The sequence below is a fragment of the Myodes glareolus genome, chromosome 5, assembly GCF_982192425.1.
Source record: "Myodes glareolus chromosome 5, mMyoGla1.1, whole genome shotgun sequence".
In the NCBI taxonomy this organism is placed as follows: Eukaryota; Metazoa; Chordata; class Mammalia; order Rodentia; family Cricetidae; genus Myodes; species Myodes glareolus.
Window position 1 is genome coordinate 38,281,926 of NC_142030.1, and position 20,373 is coordinate 38,302,298.

Sequence of the window (20,373 nt, forward strand, 5' to 3'; positions counted from 1 at the left end):
ATCATAGTCTGTGTGGGATGAGTCAGACACCTGTAGGCTGCACAGTGCTGTGCTTCCCACTCAGTTTTAAAGCACACACAAACTCCCTTGACCTTGTTGTTTAAAAATTCAAATCAGATTTAGAAAATATGGGTGGATCAGAGTCTGCATCTCTGTCCCCCAGGTGAGGTTGACTTGCCTGGTCCAGATCCCAAGTGATTCAAATGTGAGGACGAGGAGGGAAGTTACGCTTTGAGGGATCTGTGGGAGTTAAATCAGCTTGTAGATGGGACTCATTTTCATGTGATTGTCACTTAACCATCGCAACGCTGCTGCCCGCTCTTTTCTGGAGCAGCCAATGAGACCCAGAGGGTACCCCAAGGCATCAGAGAAGGGCTGGATGGAGGAGAAAATCTAGTACTCACTGAGTGCCCACTGTGGCCCACGCACTGTGAAATATACTACTTTCAAGGAGCCCACTTTTGTGCCTTTGCTACAGATCCTCTCAAACTGTGTCCTGCATTTGTTACAGGGAAATTAGTCTATAAACCTTCTCAGTGGTCTCTAAGCAAGGAAGATGCTATTTGGGACCCTCGCTTTGGGAATATGTACCGTTTGCCAGGAGATACAGTGGGGAGAGGTGCAGTCAACATGGGCTAATGGGAATTTAGAGCGAAGGAGAGGGTCAGTGGGTAGAAAGTGACCAAGAGGAGCACCGGGGTGGACACTGGATGATTGCGCTAGCCAGCCGTCTGTTACTGTAATGATACCCGGGGCAATCAACTTATAAAGAGGGAGGATTCGCCATGCCTCAGAGTTCTGGAGGTTTTACCCCAGGGATGCTTTGGGGCCTATGCCAGACAGCCACCATGCCAGGGGACATATGGAGGGGTAAAGCTGTTACTTTATGGCAGTGAAAAAGAAAAGAGGGAGTGAGGGTTCAACTGTTCCCTTTAAGGGAACACTCTGGGTGGTCTAAGCTTTCCCATTAGACCCCTACTCTTAAATTTTCCGCATGCCTCCCAATAACAACACAAGCCTCTGACCCACTCTTAAACATGTGAATCTTAAGGCAACACTCAAGACCTGAACTGGATCACCACCTAGACAAGGACGGAGGTCAGACATCACACGTAGGCAGTGGAAGATAACCCTCTCACTCATCAGATACTGAGGATGGGAGTATATTTGCTAAACCAATTTAGCTAAAACTGTCACGAGGTGCTTTACAGAGGGGCTGAGAAGAAGAACGGAGACCTTACATTTTGACTAACCAGAGACTGTCATGCTGACTAAGTGGCAAAACTTGGATTTCTGCCCAGGTCTTCCCGACCCTGGATGCTAAGTGCTTTCCAAGCTGCCACACTACCTCCTACCTAGGAGGGCGAAGCTGTCGCTGGTGCCCAACAGCTGTCGGGAGAAGAGCAGCTGGGCCAAGGGAGACAACGAAGGCTATTGTTAAGAGAGCCCGGCGGGCAGGGGGAAGGACAGGTGTGTGGCATTAGGGCCAAGGAACAGCTTGCGAAAGAAGCAACCAGTGGCCGTGACTGACAGGAGAGGAGAGTTTCAAGGGATGGTGCCTTTGGTTTTCATCCAGAAGTTTCCCAGCTCTTGTTTCTTCGGAAACGTTGCTCATCCTTAATGAATGGCAGGCAGTGCGCATGTGCATAAGCTGCTTCTCCAGGAGCGATGCTCAGAGTGCCCTCAAGCCCAGCTCTCCGGAGTTTACATTGTGTGTCCACATGTAATCTCAGCATTCGGTGCTATGTCTATCACCTGATTTTCACACGAGATTTGAAGGCCAAGGACCGTCCCAATTTCCCAGTTAGACCAAGATCAGACCCTTAATAGCCTGCCCACATCCCTGCCCTGTGTTGGAGGGCTCTGAAGTTTCACACCGGACTAGACTTTCTGTGAGGACTTTGTAGACAGAGAAAAGGGGGCTCTGCCTGCGACCCCTCCAGCCATTGAACATATAATTTGTTTCTTTCAAGGAGAGGAAAGGGATCTTGAGGTCACCCACTTAGAGACAGCCAGGCATCAGGCTTCAGTACCTAGACCAGACAAAAGAAAGCAACCCTGGCCTGAGAGACTAAGTCATCGTCGAGAGACCACTGCCACCTTGTGGCTACAGTCTGGCACTGCACACCCTCACCGACTCCGGGTTGATGTCTACATGTTAGAGCTTGCTTATTTTCCTCTCTATAATTGGCTCATAAGACAAGACCGATAGCGTCAGCGCTTTCTCTGATAGGAGACATGGGAATCAGGCATTTGTTAAAAAAAAAAAAAGAGCGAGTTTATATTTGAATAAATTGACCAAGAATCTTTTAAACTGGGAAACAGAAAAAGACCTTTCATTTTCATGGCAACAACGTGTAAGAGAGCTGAGTGTAGCTCAGTTGATAGAGTCCTTACCTAACCCGCCTGAATCCCTCGGTTTGTGCCCAGCACAGCATAAACTGGGTGTGGCGGCTGGAGGATCAGAAGTTCAAGGTCATTCTTAGCTGAAGTGAGAGTTCAAGACCTGGGCTACATAAGACCTTGTTTCAAGATTTGTGTGTGTGTGTGTGTGTGTGTGTGTGTGTGTGTGTGTGTAAAATTGTGTCAACTTTCTTGCTATTGAAATGTGTGTGTGTATGTATGTGTAAAAATCACTACCTTCTTCACTTTTAAGAAGAAATGTGAATGCATGCAATTGATATCGTTTTTGCTAAGCACAGCCCTGTTCCTCTTCTGAAAAATGGTTGGTTCCATGGAAGTATTGTGGTCTGTTACTATGAAGACAGTCTGATACTTTGAAAATGATTTGTTGGTTTACATGTGACATCTATTTGGTAAGGCAGGGAGAGCAATGTTTCCCAGCAAGACGGTATGGGTCACGGAAAGCCTTTTACTATACTTATATTTGTTAAGTAAAACACACTAAGCACAATGACTCTGTATCTGAAGAGGTCTTAGGAGGCAAATTTCATATCTCATATCATAAATACGTGCTTTTGAGGCTTGATCTAAAGAGTATACATATATATGCTAGAATGTTACACGGTGTGTGACACCGTGCCTGGCTCACACGTTTTAGGCTAAAAGGAATACAGGCTAGAATTCTGTACGCGTGGCCCTGGAATTCCAGGGGCCTCATTCCAAGCTTTTGTTTGCCTCTGTTATTAATCTCTTTGAAATGAGCTCGGATTGAAAACGATTTGCTTGCTAGAGGTACGCTAACAGAATCTCATAGATGCAGAGGCTCAGATCACATACATGCATCTCCCTTGGGTCCTGAGACTGAAAAGCTGAAGGATGTTCCTGCTAGAGGTGATGTCTACTGAGGCCTGTGCTCGGGTGTGCGGACGGCCGTTGTTTCATGTGTGCTCACAAGGACTTTTCTTGCTGTGTGCATGGGAGCGGACAAGTGACCAGAGTCCTGGCTCTGTGATGCCTCCTCTTAGAAAGAGACCATTTTGGGGCATTAGGGTGATTCTCTCACTTAACCCCACTTCCTTGGAGACTTTGTATTCAGGGTGCTTTGGTTTTTGTTGTGGTTGGTTGGTTTGGTTTAAGTTAGGAGGAGATAACTGAGTCCACACTAAGCATTTTGGTTGAGGAAGAGACTTTTTATAGTCTCAGCACCCTCTGGTCTGATCAGAATCCACTGAGATCAAGAAGACAGAAAACATGGACAAGGAAAGTTTCTGCCCCATGGCCACCAAACAAGGGGGCTACACCGACAGATGCTGGTCAACGCACAGATGGTGTTGATGGCATAGACACTGGTCATGGCACAGATGATATTCATGGCATAGACACTGGTCATGGCACAGATACTTGTCATGGCACAGACGCTGGTCAAGGCACAGATGCTGGTCAAGGCACAGATGCTGGTAATGGCACAGATGCTGGTCAAGGCACAGATGCTGGTCATGGCACAGATGGTGGTTATGGCACAGACACTGGTCATGGCACAGATGCTGGTCAAGGCACAGATGCTGGTCATGGCACAGACGCTGGTCATGGCACAGATGGTGGTTATGGCACAGATGGTGGTTATGGCACAACAGAGCATATACAGAGCCTTTCTCCTAACTGGTCTGCCCTTTAAAGGAAAATTGAGAAACCATGGTGGCATTTAAGTTTCTGGTTACACTTCACAATTTTTTTTCTATCCAGAATGGGGCTAACATGAAAACACATTCAAATTCCATTGACATGCAGAGCTGAACTGTGTTGACTGTAAATTGGACGACATACTTCTTACTTCATGTGGAGTAAGAAAAACGGTTCCGTTCTGTGGTAAGGACTTAAAGTGAATCGGCAGGAACGCCAGCACTGTCTTCATACTCCCTATATTGTTCTGTCTAATTGTACTTGCATGGGTGCAATTGTCCAATAATTTCTACCTGGGCTTCTGAGTCGTGTGCAAGCCCAGCTTAGACCCTGGGATTTCCGGGCTTCACTCTATCCATAGCCTAGGTCAAGCATCCTTTGTGGCCCCTGAAGTATGGTCAAGTGTAACCTTGTCTGCACAGCACCCAGCTCAGAACATAATCCAGAAAAGGTGCCATGGGAAGGCTGCTCCCTTTCTTCTTTTCCTCAACTCATTCTGCAAAACAACTAAACAGGGCTGGGTTTTGTTGTGTTGCTGTTCTGTTTTTCTTTTTTCCAAGTCATGGTTTTTCTGTGTGGCCCTGGCTACCCTGGAACTCAATCTGCAGACCAGGCTGGCCTTGAACTCACAGAGAACCACCTGCCTCCCACCCCCAAGTGCTGGGATGAAAGGTGTGCACCACTATGCCTGACTACAGGGCTCTGTCTTATGCAAGCGCCTTCTGGGTTGTTTCTACGTGACCTGATTTTGTGCATTTGGAGAACCAGGAGGAAGACCCAAGTCTACAAGTTATTCTCACGACCACCTCTCCTCCCCAGAAACTGCCCTGTTCATGTTCTTGGCTTCATAAGATGTGATTTCTGTCTCCTCACAGTGCCTGGGCCATCCGTTCCTTCCACCATTAGACTTCCAGCATGGGCTCCACCACCCTGTCAATCATCCCCACTTCCCGCCAGGACAGCGGGTCTCACACAGGACTTTGCACCTAGTATGCCTTGATCCTGACTTGCTGACTCTGTGGAAGATGCAGGTGAACATCTAAAGGTGGCTGGAGCCCCTCCATTAGTGTCCCAAACCCAGAGACACATGGGCTCTAAAGAAAACATCTGAGCTGGAACAGGACCCTATGTGTTCTGGGCAAAGGGCTCGGCAGAGAGTCACCCTGAGCTCTGCAAACTGTCACCGAGAAGAGGAAGGCAGAGCTGCGGGTCCACATCTCCTGACATCTGGACACTTAAATAATTGCTTCCATTTTTTTTTAAAAAAAATATTTGCAATGGGTTTCAGAACATTTTTAATCAAACTTCAATCTAAATCTCACATAACCAAGGACTCATTATGAATTCTGGTGCTGGTGCTGCTGACTCAGGGAGGATGTAACCTGCATGATCTGCTTCAGTCTGTGTGGTCAAATCGTCATTACTGTCATCTCATGAAACGGATCATGTCTTACAATATGGGACATAGAGCAAGGCGCAGAATAAGCCATCAATGCTATTACAGTAAGTGTTATTTGAAAGCTGGAAGCCTCAGACGAGTCCCCCCTGCCAAAAAAGAAAAGAAAAGAAAAAGCCCAGGGCTTTGTCTTCTTTTATTTGAGGACTGGGTGCATGTAGGACACGGCCAAGGCTTATTTCAGTAGCCCTGTTTCAGTAAACATTTTATGTGCTTGGTGAGTATGTTAGCATGTTCAACCATACAGCATCTTCCTTAGTTCATAATGATGTCTTTGCTCTGTGCTTCAGATAACTAAGTTCAGAGAGAGAGTTGTTTCCTGGGCCTCTTAGTCTGTGTGTAGAGGGCAGTGACTAGTACTCCTTCCACGAACCTGGTATCTGAATGCTTGGGTCCAGCCAAATTCTGGACTCAACAGGACTCTCATGGCTGCTGGATAAGGGTCAGCATGTCTCTGGGGCTGCTGGGAAGTGTGCTAGGGCATCTTCCTGCTAGGGTCTCAGCCCAGGCTTGCAGAGGTAGGCTTGACTGTGAGCAGCGCCTTGAAGAATCACACTGGGTTCAGTTCTGCTTGCTCTTCTGTGGAGACAGGCACTGCCAGATTCCTCTGTAGATCATCTCACTGGGCAAGGCATAGTTGATGGCGTTGACGGTGGGCATGGTTTTGGCAATGAGGGCAGGCACCTGTTGTGTTGGAAAAGCCCGTGATAAATGCTCTGAAACCTCGACGTCTCTCCCAGGCACACTTTATGACTCATCCCATTGCAACTGCCAATCATTTATCCCCAGACTGATTCTTCAGCCTCTGAGTCTTTCCTGGTAGATGTCTATGGTTCATCAAATGTCACAGAACCCCCTACCACATCCTACCCATGCCCAACCTGGGTGTCAATCCCAGCCTCCAGTCTCAGAGCACAAGCTCACTCTATGTCTAGCTGTCTCTATCATCTCCGTATGGCCCAAGGGATGAGGGGGCATTTCGGAACAAAAACATTTTCTATACTTTGCAAACATTTAAAAGAAAGAGGGAGGGGAACAAAAGAGAGACCAAGTGGGTGAGTTAGCAGGAAGCCAGAAGGTGTGATACAGCGAGACAGACAGATGTGAAGATGTCGGGGATTCTTTGGGCTTTGGAAGAGTCTGTACCATCTGTAGCTTGGGAGAGATGAAGCCCACATCTGCGACGGTTGCATATAGGTACAGGAGGGCATAGGGGCCCCAGCCCAGCAGCAGCATCCTGCCTGGCAGAGTGGTGTTCACCTAGGGAGGAAATATCAGAAGAAGCATCCTTCACTCTAGGTGGTCATAGTCATGCAGAGGCAGGGCTCCTAGGTCGGGCTCTAGGAAGGGGTTGAACCAGCAGAATATCCTGGTAGCACAGGAGCTCTTTTCCTTGAAAGGCTATGTAGCCTTAAGCCTGGTATTTAAGCTTACCAGACCTCAGTTTCCTTGTCTATACAATGGTATGATAGAGCTGAGTTACCTGGAGGTAGGAACTGGGGTGGGACGGATAGTGAACAGCGTTCTTTGACAAGACTCCATAGCAAAGGAGATTGAACTGGATGAAGACACGTTTCCTTCAATGTTGAATCTTTAAACTATTGAGCAGTGAGCCTGGTAATACAACTCAGTGGGTAGAGACTTTGCTGTACAAGCATGAGGATGAAATTTGGACTCCCACCACCCATGTGAAAAGCGAGATGTGGTGGTGCATGCCTGTAATCCCAACACTGGGAGGCAGAGACAAGAAAGATCCATGGGGCTCACTGATTACCCAGTCGAGCCAAGCGGCAAGTTCCAAGTTCAGTGAAAGACTCCCTCTCAAAAACTTGGGGAGGGACAAAGGCAATAAGCATTGACTTTTGGTCTTCACGGCCACGTGAACTCCTTCCCCTGATGCTCCTCAAATGTGAACCATTTTTATTTTCTTGTGAATTAGCCCTCTTCTGGAGAAAAACATGTAGTTAAGACAGATGGAGTGTTTTCCTGGGAGACGGACATTGAGGCTAGGAGGGAAACTAGACCTTACAGTAGACAGTTCCATCTCTAGAAGCTCCTAGTTTTGCTCAGAACCTGGGTGCTGTGGATAGTGATCAGTGCTTGGGCAAGCAGAGCCGATGCTTCAGAAAGATGAGGAAATCATGGTGGTGGTCTTCTGGCTGATGGAATCCCTGATAAGTATAAAAATTTTATGTGTACAAATCAAAGTTGGGGTGGGAAAGGCCAATGAAGTGGCTGGGTAGACAAATGCACTTATATCTGATCCTAACAATCTGACTCCAGCTCCCAGACCCACATGGTGGAAGGTGAGAACTGACTCCGGCGAGTTGTCCTATGACCTCCATGTGTGCATGCCCGTGTAGACCAGGGTGGCCTTGAGCTTGCAGAGATCAGCCTGCCTTTGCCTCCTGTTAATTGTTTAGAGTTGCAATGACATTCATTGTTGGAACAGCGTGAGATGGTGCAGTCACTATGGAAACAGATCTCCCATATGACCTAATAATATCACTCCTGGCATCCAAAGGACCCTGCTTCCTACCTCAGAGACACATGCTCACCTATGTTCATAGCTGTTCTGTTCACAATTGCTAGGACACAGAAACAGTTGAGAAGTCAACTGACTGATGAATAGACCATGAAAATGGGTAATAATAGACAGTGGAGTTTTATTCAGCTGTAAGGAAAATGAAATTCATAGGCAAATGGGTTTAATTGGAAAATACACTGAGTGAAACCCAGACCTAGAAAGACAGGCATTGCTTACATGATCCACTCATATGTGGATTTTAGCATCAAATCTTTACAATTGTTTGTTGAATTTGGATCACCTGTAGAATATAGGAAAGTTGAAAGGGGCATTGATAGGAGAGGATAAAGATCTAAAGGGGGTATGATAGCACATCAATGCTGTGAAGGGCAGTGGAAGAAAACAGGGAAAGAAGACAATTGGGGGAGGTTTGTGAATATAGCTGCTGGGGACGGGGAACTAATGCTAAAGATGTTTGAATGAATCAAAAAGAAACCTAGTGTTTTTAAGCTTCATTTGGGTAAGAGACATTAATCAGCATAGAGCCTTCTCCCACAGGCCATAGCTTGCCAAATGAAAAACTCAGTCCTAGGTGTGTTAAGTTGGTCACCGGTGTCCTGGAGATTCTCCAAAATAATATTGGTTATTGCCATTGTTTTTAGTTGCCCACAAGAATTTGGTAACAGGGCTCTATTAATGAAGATGCCATACATGTTGGTTACAGCACACAGGGATATCAGGTTGGTATCTACTAAGACACTGCTCCATGCTGGCCGACTTTCACCTGAAACTCAGTAAATTGCACTAATGACAGCATGGGAAGATATGCCCATGTGAACAATAATAGCACAAAAGTTACAGGGGTAACCAATCACTTTCTGACTGGATTTAAGGCCCATCATTGTACAGGAGGAAACATGCACAGTACCATAAATCCAGCCAGGAACACATTGTTGAGGTGATCACAGGCCAAGGGTGAACCAACAGCTATATTTAGCTATATGTACACAGTATCAAACTTCTCCCTAAATTTGTATTTCTATACCCAAACATTAGTGCAACTCTTGGTCTTTATTAGAGAAAGGTTTTCTGTTTGTTTGTTTGTTTTTCTGGTGGTGGGTAACACAATTGGTCCAGTGAAGTGTTCAGCCACAAATGGGATTTTTGTCCATACTACACATACATACATACATACAGAGAGAGAGAGAGAGAGAGAGAGAGAGAGAGAAACAGAGAGAGAACACTCGAGCACTTGAGAGAACACTCAGGAACTAAAGAAGAAAATGGGACACAGACATACACACACAGAGAGACACATGCACACACACATGCACACACCCCCCACACACACCAGTTCAGGAATTATGGAGGAACGTGGTGCACACCCTGTTAAAGCCCAGGCTCAGGTAGGAGGAAGTAACAGTTCCTTCCGGGCATGACGTGACAGATGCACTCACGAATCCACAGAAGCTGCGGCTGTCTGCATGGAACCAAGCCAGCCAACTTCCTAGCATGGAGTGGGCAGTGCTTCATGAGCTCCACCCCTGAGAAGCTATGGCCCGGTGGTGGCTTTCAAGGGTGTGGACTCAGGTTGGCTGACCATACTCCAGTAGATGGTCCCATGTGTGTAACTATATGGGCAGCACAAGATGGGGTTGGTGGATTAAGTTATTTAAAACAAGAACGTGAACTGGGGATGAAGAAAGTAGGGGTGAACCTGAGAGGAGTTATGGGAAGGGGTGGGGATTGAATAGAATAAAACCACACTGTATGAAGTTCTCAATTAATATAAATAATCTTTAATGCTGAGGTGAGCAGTGTGAGAGAGAATCGAGGAGGTAGCGCTCTGGCCTCCAGGGCAGGGGTCAGGATTCTTGTCCCAGGGTAGCCCTCGACATTTTAGTTAGACCCACAGATGAAAGTAATATGTAATGTTGTTTTCTAATTCACAGGAATAAATCTCAGTGGCAGGTTGTCTTACTAAAAAGAATATTCTAATGCACTAAAATCAAGCTCTTTGTGGATGACCTCCAGGTCTGGCTTTTGATCCGCCTCTGCTGTTACTAACCGTGGGGCATTGGCGAGTCTTTTAGCTCCCTTTTTTGCACCTCGTCCCAGTCCATGACAAAGCTTCCACTCATCAGAAAAGATTCACAAAGATGAAGTGAAAATACATATAATGTCTATAATATCAATATTTGCTTTCCTTAAAAAACAACCCTTTGCTGCCAGTTATGGCTTATTTGTTAATTTTTTAGGGGGCAGAGTCCAATGAAAATCTTTGGCACAGGAGTTTTAATATCGGAATTCTGAACTGGCCAGGAGGTCTTATTTTAAAGCATCGTTCTCTTGGACAAATGTGCTTGCAGGTGGGGTTTGATGTGGTGGGTAATAGCCCGTGACTGTGATTAAATTAAACATCTCAAAGCAATTTAAAAAGCAGCATTTGAAGAGTCCTGCAATTTAATGCCAAGCCTCCAATCCCTAGGGAGACTGAAGCATGACAGCCTGCAGGATGTGATGTTAGGAGCCTGGATCTCGGGGCTGCAAGGTCTGGGCAAATCGGTCTTGTTTGGGTCCTTGCTGCCCAAGCTTTGGAAATCCAAGCAACAGGGAGGTATTGTCTAGCCCTAACAATATATTATCTATGCAAGCTGGTTTTTTTTTCCTGATGATTTTTGCCAAACCCTGACTTCTGTCGTGCCATGAATGCTGCCAGGGGCTCTGAGAGGCCCCAGCGGCCCCCGCTGCTGCAGGAGCAGGCTTCTTACCGGAAGATGACCGCTCCTGGAGAGTTTGTGTTCCATGAGCCGGTACGAAGTGAGCGTGATGAAGAGGGGTACCAGGAAGTTGAAAAAGGCCATGGTGAAGAGGAAACTGATTTCGTTTCTACAGGCAGAGGGGAGAAAAACAGAGGTCAACTCACCCAGGATGCCAGCAGCACAGGATGCTACCAGTGTCGGTGCCGAAAAGTGAGAGGTGGCACCTCATCTTAGACATGCACTCAGATTAGGTGCTCCTGTACTCAGCTGATCTCCCCTGGGTAGTCAGGAGCCATAGGTCTTCCTGAAGTTTGCCTTTGGGAACCAGGAGCTCAGATGAAGAAAGAATTTTTTTTCCAAGCTCAAATGCTCAGCCCTGCTGTCTTGTTTGTTGGCCAAGGGTGGATGGAATTCTTCAATTTGGAAAATAAATTCAATAAATTCTGGAGGTATCAGTGGGCTGAGAGGAAAGAAAATCCAAGGACATTTCTTGATTTGCATGATGATTTGAAAATAACCCATGGGTGTTGGAGATTGGATACTATGTCTTTAAGCTATCAGTGAAGGGACTGGGTATGGTGACTTACACCTGGGAGGCCAGGCAAGAGGACTGCCACAAGTTCACTGCCAACCTGGGCTCTATAGTGAATTCCAGGCCAGCCTGAGCTAGTGTGAGCTAGTGTCTCAAAAATCAACAATGGAAAACTCATTAAAGGGATTGCCAAAGAGCCTGTGGTCTTGGTTCAGGTCTCGAGGGAATGGGAGGATGGCCAGAGACAATTGGGAGTCACAAGGATGCATTCATGACTTCATGAAGGGGAGGCTACTCAAGGGATACTTTCTACTTGTCCACTAAGGAAAAGTATGAGGAATCCTTGTTGGGTAATGTTCTGCAGGACATTAGGGCCATCCAAATGCATAGGTCAGTTTCATGTGAGAAGCCTATTATTATCAGGGGCAAATGTTTCATGAGTATGCCTTGTCTGTAAAACACAAATCCAGTGTAACTGTGCTGGAAACAAGAGTGGAGAGAGGTGGGAGGCATGGCACTAGAAGCCACTGTGACCAATCCCCAAATTGATCCCTGATGGATTTTCTAAGCTCTTTTTCCCCAGAGCCACACAGATGGTGCGGTAGTATAAGAAAATTCCACAGTTGTGGAGACTGCATGTATTCAGTCCTATTTTGACAGAGTTTATCCCATATTACATGCTGAGAGAAGACGGAGAATGTATCTCCATGCTGGGAGGTCCCCACCTATGCAAAGCCCTTATGTGTTTTAGATATGTTGGTCTGAGAACCTGGGTGCCTCCCCAAATCAATGCATTCTACACCAAGACAACTCCCTGTGCTGAAGAAGGCCAAAGGGTGGTGGAGTAATAGTTATGACTGTTGTAGACCAATGACCCACTGCTCCTTTGGGTTTCTCCAAAAGTTGACATTGCTCCAGTTGAGTTTTCAACTGGAACACCCTTCTCACCGAAGCTTAAAGTCAAGATCCCTGTGGAAGTGAGACTCAAAGCCACAAGTTCCACCTCACCTGTCACCTCTAGAATAGTCCAATGTACAGCATGTCCCCAAAGGCTCATAGTCATAGTGGCCCCAGCCCATCAGTGGCAGGGATGCCCAGAAGGCGGATGATAGCCACACAAACAGCACCAGTGGGATGGCCGTGTTCCATGCCAACTGTCTCCCTGCATGAGATAGAGGAAAGAAAGACAGGTTGTAAAGAGATAGCTTGACTACGTGAAAAAGAATGGACTTTGTCACTGCAGAGTCTGCAAAGCCCTAGTCCAATAGTAATAGCATGGGTATCTTTGAACCTCGGTTTTCTCCATACTGAGCATGAAGCTCTCTGCATTTGAGGACTGTGATGAGCAAAAGAGATCATGGGGAGTGATGGTCTCCTCATATATCCTAAATCAACCTCAGAGAATACAGAGGCGTAGGGAGGGAGTGAAAACAAAAAGCAGATGTGTCTCCCAAGGCCAAGGTTAAGGAAAAGATCTATGCTGTAGTTTGGGTAGAGGCGGGGTGCTTGCTGAGAGGCAGGTGTCTGCTCTCAGGACGCTCTATAGAAGCTCAGGGACCTGGATTCAATCTCAGGACTGCTTGAAGAAACTATTGTACTGACAGCCTCTGAGGGTGTGATGTGGTCCAGCCTGACTGACCTGCCGTGGTCCTGTTCTCTCTTTTGCAGCCTCTTTGGCCTTTCTTCAGCGCATCTGTCCCAGGTGTCCTCATCTCTCTGTGGATTATTTGTTGAGCCCTTTTGACCCCAGGGAAGAAGACAGGGCTCCCGATAGTACCAGCAAAGGAAAGCAGGTCTACAACCTCCCTCAACCCACACCTAGCCTCTCTTGATAACCTCTCAGATGAACTTTGTTTGAATGTGCACTTCCCTGCTAAAGATAGGTTGGGTTCTCCAATGCGAGTGCTGAGAGTGTAATGTCTAGTGTGATGGCCGTTGAAGGTAAAACTTTGGGACCTCATTCATCTCAAGTGGGGATCCCTGAGTGAGTTTCATTCTCCTTTAGTGTGGCTCTTTCTAGGCTGCAGTGTAGTTCACAACTCTCATATTCATATAAGGACAGACATGAGAGCTATGATCTTGTGAAGAGGCAGTTTGGTGCATGGCAGTGATGGCGCACACCTTTAATCCTAGCGCTAGGAGACATAGGCAGGCAGATCTCTGTGAGTTCAAGGCCAGCCTTGTCTACAAGAGCTAGCTCCAGGACAGCTGGACTGTTACACAGAGAAACCCTGTCTCAAAACAAACAAACAAACAAGGATTAGTTTGGTGAACATGTACAAAGAGGAGCTGCACCAAGCAAGACCAGACATTCTGGCACGCTAATCTCAGGTTTGAGAGAAATGGAGTTTTATTGTTTAAGCCATCTACTCTTTGATGTTTTGTTATAGTATCTCAGGCCAACTAAGGCACCCTTTACTCCATCAGAGAGCGTGGTAATTAACATCCAGCTTTGCCCACGTGGGGCAGAAGCCTTTTTGCACAAAAAAACATTTCCATGATTGAGTGTTCACTGTCACTGTAATGGAGCAGATGAGCCTGGCCTCCCTCCTCTCCAGTCCCTGTCTTCAGGTTGTTCTGTTACACTCCCCAAAACAGGAAGGAATTTGATGCAAAGGCATGGTGGGGTTGAAGGTTAATTGAAGAGATGTTTGTGACTCTCAGACAAGACTCTCTCTCTCTCTTTTTCTCCCTCTCCCCTCCCTCCACATATGTGTGTATGCATGTCTACATGTGTGCATGTATACATATGTGTATGCATTGTACATATGTGTGCACATGCATGTGTGTGTGCATGCGTGTGTATGTTTGTGTGTATGTTGTGATGATCCTGAGGATATTTGGAAAAGGCAGTATGGAAGCCATAAAGAGGGATCCCCAAGACCATGTTAACAGAGGAGGCTAGGCTATCATCACTCAGAACAAAAACAAGGCAGTTTTGCACCAAGAGAGAGGCTCCTGATGCCTGAAGGTTAGGCTTGTTGGGGTCATGGACCCTAAAGGAGCCTTCACGCTGATAAAATCCACCATGCAAGACTTGGACTCAGTTGAGAAAGGAATTAACAACCTCTGAAGACATCCTAGCTATACTCAATGCCAGCACTAGCTCTGTTTACTGGGCTAGTCATGGGGCTGATTGCCTATGTTCTCTATGCCTGTTTCTTAGGCTGCACACTGGAGCTTTTCTGTCTAGGTCAGCTGAACTACAGTTCCTCAAAGTATGCTCATGTGCTCTCTGCTAGTGGTAATGTTGTGTGTTTTAACATGTACTGAAATTTAAGTACACTACACCTGTGATTTCACAGCTACCATTTAGAATATGACATTAAGAAGAATAAAAATTAGTTTTTTTGCTAGTTGCTTTGGAGATAAGGCCTTTTGTAACTCAGGTTGACCTTGAACTCACTAAGTAACTGAAAACAATCTTGAACTCCTGGTTGTTCTGGCTTTGTCATCCTCCAAGTGCTGGCATTAAAGGCATGCACCATCACGCCATGTTTTTGTGGTACTGAGGGCTAGACCCAAGGCCTTGTAGATGCTAAGAAAGGGCCTTACCAATTGAGCTATATAACCAGATCCTAATTAAGTTCTAAAGAGAACTGGGCAAGGCACAGTGATCCACACTCATAATAATAGCTGGTTTGGGAAATGGAGACGGGAGGACCAGGATCTCAGTCACCCTGCCTTCATATGGAGCCTGAGCTGCCTGAGACTGTCATAAAACAGAACTAATGAGATAAAAGAAAACCCATAAAACTAAAATAAAAGTCTGACGTTTTTTAAAAGTAACTCACTTGCTGGGGAAAAAAATAACAAGCAAGAGTTAGGGACATAGCTCATTAACACAGTGCTTGCCTGGCGTGCGTGAGCCACTAGATTTATCCCTAACACTGCAAGAAGCAGGCTTGGAAGGGCATGCCTGTCAGCCCAGCACTCATAGGCAGTCTGAAGCCAGCCTGGGGTACATAAGAGCCTGCCTCAAAACAAAATAAAAGATGACAAGCAACCGCAGAGTAGGTAGCTCACTAATGACAAAATTTAACATGTCATTACAGCAAGGCTCGGGAAATCTAGGCCTGGGTTCATCTTCATGTGGCTCTGCCATGGACCCATGAAATGGCAGGGTGGGAACACACCCAGACCCCACCTTCACACACACACACACACACACACACACACACCACCCTCTTTCTGTCCCCCAAATTTACCTGACTTCCAGGGTGTTTTCTATGCCCATGATCTCATTTGATTTTCAAGATGAATCTCTAAAGATTGCTTTTTAAAATAATCTCGCAGAGAAGAAAACTGAGGTTCAAAGCCTTGAAGCAGGACTCTAGCAAGGGCAGACACAGTCTTTCTAATGAGCATCTCAAAGCAGGCCTTTCCACCCTCCCGCTCCCTCCTCTTCTGTAATGCATGTAACATGTTATGTGCATGTACCCTCCCTCCCATCCACACTCTCCTGTTTGGAAAACACTGAGCTGAATTGAGCACCGACCACCCTGCCTCTGTTTTATCCTCCTACGCTCAGCGTCCCCACGGTCAGCAGGCCCAGAGACGTACGGGTGCAGTAGTGGTGGTAGCGACCCCAGGCGATGGCGGCACTGCCACAGATGCTTGCCAGTGCCACTGCAAAACCCTGGAAACCGTGGGCCTGGCAGCCCTCTGAACCATATGGCCAGCGCCTGTGGGAAACAATGGGTGCAGTGAACCTTCCCTCCATCCTCCCCCCACCCCCACCCGCCCCGAGGAAGCTGGAAGGTTCCTGGATGCTATCCCTGCTCCCGCAAGGAGGACCTTATTAATAGTGTCTTCCCATGGTGGAACTGGGACCCTAGGGTTTAGGTCAGTGGGCTAATGAACCACCAATGGGCCAAAAGGTCCTTTGGGTTGATCATCTGTCTCCATTACAGGTGGGTAAACTGAGGCCAAGAGAAACAAAATTTCTTATCCAGGGTACCACAACAGATGAAGGCAAACCTAGAAGGTAAACCCCCAAATCTTGGACTCTCATTCCCATGGTGAATTTGAGGAAGAAGCACTGGTTCACTGTGAGAGGAGGAATTTTTACTGATATAGACTCCAAAGACACCTTTGCAAACCTCATGACAAGACCCTGGTGTGCACATGAGGTACTAGACGCTGGTCTAAATCCTGTTTGCTTTAACAAACACCTATTTAGGGCCTACCAGAGGGTATTCGTTCAAGCTGTCTGTAAATAATTAAACCAGTACATCCAACAAAACATGTGAATTAAGTTGTAATATGTAATTGTTAGATGTATCCCAGGACTGGAAATGATAAAGCAAGGACTCAAGGCTCAACCACTTGAACACAGGTCTCAGGCTCTGGATCCCTCCAGTCCACCGTCTCTTTGGTCAGGTCTGAGCAACCCCGGCAATTACAGACACTGGCTAAATCTTCATCAATAACCAGGAATTTGAGTTTAACTTAATTCCACCTACTTAACTTCTGACTGTATGACAGTTTTCTATAGGTAGAAAGAAAGGCTCTGGTTTGTTTTCTTGTGACCCCGAGGCCGCAGAGACTATGGAAGGGGAAGGGGCTGGTACCTGAGGAGGCTGGATACAGCTGCAACAAGGGCATTCAGGCTGATCCCACTGTCTGCCAGGGCCAGGCTCAGTACCAGCAGGTTGCTGGGAGTCTGCAGATCTGGAGTCTTGCAGAAAGAGAAGATGGTCAGGCCATTGAGGCTGAGGCCAGAGAGCGCTGAAAGGAAGGGTGGTATCAAGGCTGGCACCAAGGTGAGCATGCCCATGTGGGCATCAGAAGCAGGATCTGGGGTTGGTGGAGTTTCAGGAACCTCCCAGATTCCACCTCAGCATCTTCTCACACATCTTGTCAACTACTACTCTGGTGGGATGACTCTCAGGCAGTAAAGTCTGTGATTCTCCCTGTTCGCTACCAACTGAGGATCTGACAAGAAGACGTACAAGAGGACTGCACAGCCCAATGTGGCCCATGCTGTGACAATCCCTGAAGAGCTTGTGGCATGGATCCTGTCACTCAGTCTTCTCTCCGTGTCTCAGAGATGCTCAATAACACACATGCACTGAGTGCAGTCAAAAAGAGACAGAACTAGGGAAAGTCTCGAGTGTTTCAGATTTCAAAATGCCTCTTTCAAGGGCTTTGGGGTCATGTCATGGAGGGACCTGGAGGGAGGAGCCAACTTAGAGCCTACAGTGACCCAGGACACCAGGCAACGAGGTGAAGCTGCAGGAGGGGTTCTTGAGAAGCAGAGACCCGACCTTCAGTTTCAGCTTGGTCACCTCCTTGCTGTTCCTTGAACTTTCTTAACCTTAGCTTATTGTTTTAAAAGAGCAAGAGCTGAACCTGGTGGGCATGATACTGAAGAAGCTGAGGCAGGAGAATTGCACATCCAAGGTGAGCTTATATAGCTCTACCTCAAAGCTAAAAAATCAAAGCAGGACTAGGCATCTCCCTAGTGGTAGAGAACTTATCTGACTTGTGAAAAGCCCTGGGTTACAGCCTCAGTAACATCTCACTCTTACTAGAAAGGGTGGTGGGGGTGGATGATGGAGAGAGAAAGCTTTTTCCTTTAAAATTGTGGAGGTCAGTGCATGGGAAAGAATCCTAGAAAGAGAAGAAAATATAAAGACATGAAGTAAATTTCCTAGCATATCAGAGGACCCAAAAAGCAGGTTAAGTTGAAAGGTTCCCAGAAAATGGGGCCACTCCACGATGTCCAGGATCTGCAGGGTCTGATGGTCACTCTCCCCCCTCCCCACTGTCAGTCCTTGCCATGTGAAAGAATGCACGGTTACTATTCTGGGTCCGGTTCGAATGGAGACTGGACCCCACCAGCCTGGCTTTGGGGAGAACCCCATTTCTGTACTCACTGAGCATCTTAGAGATTGGAGCTTGAGGGAGGCATCTCTTGGACCTAAGCAGCTGTTGCTGGAGAAAAAACTTTGGTTGTCGATATAGACCTGGTGGGGGCAGTGGCAGACTGAGGCAGAGGTGGCCGGGGGGTGATGAACTTAAATTCCCTGTATATCTATTTAAACCATGATTTTATACTAATGATTCAACTTTGCCTCTGCAGACACACATTTATGTCTAGCCAATGCCCTGATAACGTCCCCCAGTGGGCAGTCAGCTGAACTGTTTGTCTCTGGAGACTTCTGAGGACATGCTCTTATAGGACAGTCTCAGCAAAATTTCTGAAGAAATGGATTAAATTTTCTCTTGGCTTGAAGGACATGAAAAGCACAGACCTGGTCCAGTTACCTCCTGAGCAGCTATCTCCTGTCCAGGGGCCTCTGTCTTTGGCCCTTGCCTGACTTCTTTATCCTGGCTTCTACACAGCATGCTACATCCTAAGGGGGATGAGAATAACCCCTGGATCCAGAGGAGAGGCAGCCAGGATGGTATTCCCCCTCCACGGCTGTGGCCTGGGTTCTGGTACCCACTGGATCCTCGCCCCACCCAAGGTCTTGCTTGGCTCACCTTCTATCAACAGCACTGTCCCCACAGCCAGCACCTCGAGTTCCCCAAAGCCAGCAGGCAGGGCCCTGTTTGCTGCCATCCTCGGACACCCTGCACATCGGCCCCCCAGCTCTTTCCTGTCTCTCTGAAGCCAGGCTCCTCCTTTATAAAGGGCTCTCCCACCCGCTGGCACATGGTGCTTACGATGGTAGACTTTGAACACCTTCTGTTTTCCTCACCCTTCTAAGTCTTCCCCTTGGCTCACACAGAAAGAATCCATTCAGCAGAAGGACAGTGGTGCCTGTGTGAAGCTGGAATGAGCCCTGCCTTGTTCATTTCAGCCCCCTGGGCAGGATTAAGGTCTAGGATCCAAATGGTGTGTGACCAAAAGCTGAATTGGGAGCGGATTGCATAACCAAGAGAGGGAAGCGGAAGAAAGGATTTGAGCTGCAGCTGTCCCTGAGAATTGGATAGTGGCCAGGTCCTTCTATGTGCACAGTTCCTGACAAGCTGAGTGTCTGGGCATTCATGTGCATGTGCATGCACATGCGTGTGCATGTGTGTCTGTGTCCATTAACAGGATCATTCGCGTATATAGGCAAGCGTTCAGGGAAGGGTGATGTGCTGCCATAAAAACAAGTGTTGACAGGGAGCAGACCCTCAGCTTCTGGTTTCTAAGCCACCACTGCTGGCTATAGACCTGCATTGCAACCATTGGGTCATTTTCTATTCAGCTTAGGCATTTGTGCTCCTTGCCTTTTCCTAGTTAAGTGCTGGTTTGAATATATTGTGGATTTAGACTTTGGGGCTTCACTTCCTATCTCCCACACAACCTTCGGGCAAGCCTCCCAGCATGAAGGATGGCTTGCACACTTTTTCAAAGTGCCTCAGAACTCATTTAAAACTTTGGCTTCTCCGCACAAGGTCTTGATACAAGACCTACCTGCTCATACTGAAATCCACATCAGAAAACAGTGATCTGTGTGACAACTAATTTTCAGATGGAGAAACCAAGTCCCAGAGGGCTATTAGCAAAATAGCTCATGTCTCCTGAAGTTAGGGACCACACTAAGGGTGGTCATCAGAAGACTTCTCAAACAAACCCCATGGTTGAGATGCCAGGACCCTTCCTTTTCAGATGAGGAGACTGGAGATGAGAGAGTTAGGAATCAGCCCAGAGCCATGTAGTGAGTTGGAAGTGGAGCTGCAGAGATCTCTACCTTCCATCATGCAGGCGCTACCACTTCACATTGGTGCCCTCTGATCCCCTCTAGAAGAGCAACTCATTCTGTTCTGGTAGCACCCTGGTCACAAACCTTCCCTCTGGCCAATACCGACCTAAGTCTGTACTTAATGCCTCTTTGAGCCTGAAGTTCCAGCTACATCCTCCAGGGCCTTACCTTCTCTTTTCTGATTTCTACCTTGCTGGTTAACACCTGCGGCTGTCTTCTCATGCCCACAAGACCCCCAAAGACATCAGGAAGGAAGAGAAGGGACAAAGTTAGGAAAAAAAGTGCAGAGTCAACTAAATGAAGTCTGAGTG

At 47.1% G+C, this 20,373-nt stretch overlaps 1 protein-coding gene across 1 annotated transcript; it reads right to left on the reverse strand.

Annotated features, from left to right (window-relative positions):
- Positions 1–5,420: 5,420 nt before the first annotated feature.
- Positions 5,421–18,930, reverse strand: Rgr (retinal G protein coupled receptor). Its single transcript, XM_085687445.2, has 7 exons — positions 18,852–18,930; positions 16,934–17,090; positions 15,924–16,045; positions 12,369–12,522; positions 10,838–10,955; positions 6,686–6,799; positions 5,421–6,223 (listed from the first exon to the last, which is right to left on the reverse strand). Exons 1-7 carry the CDS (start codon positions 18,928–18,930, stop codon positions 6,101–6,103), a joined length of 867 nt encoding a protein of 288 aa, XP_085543571.2. The 3' UTR covers positions 5,421–6,100.
- Between the last annotated feature and the right edge of the window lie 1,443 nt (positions 18,931–20,373).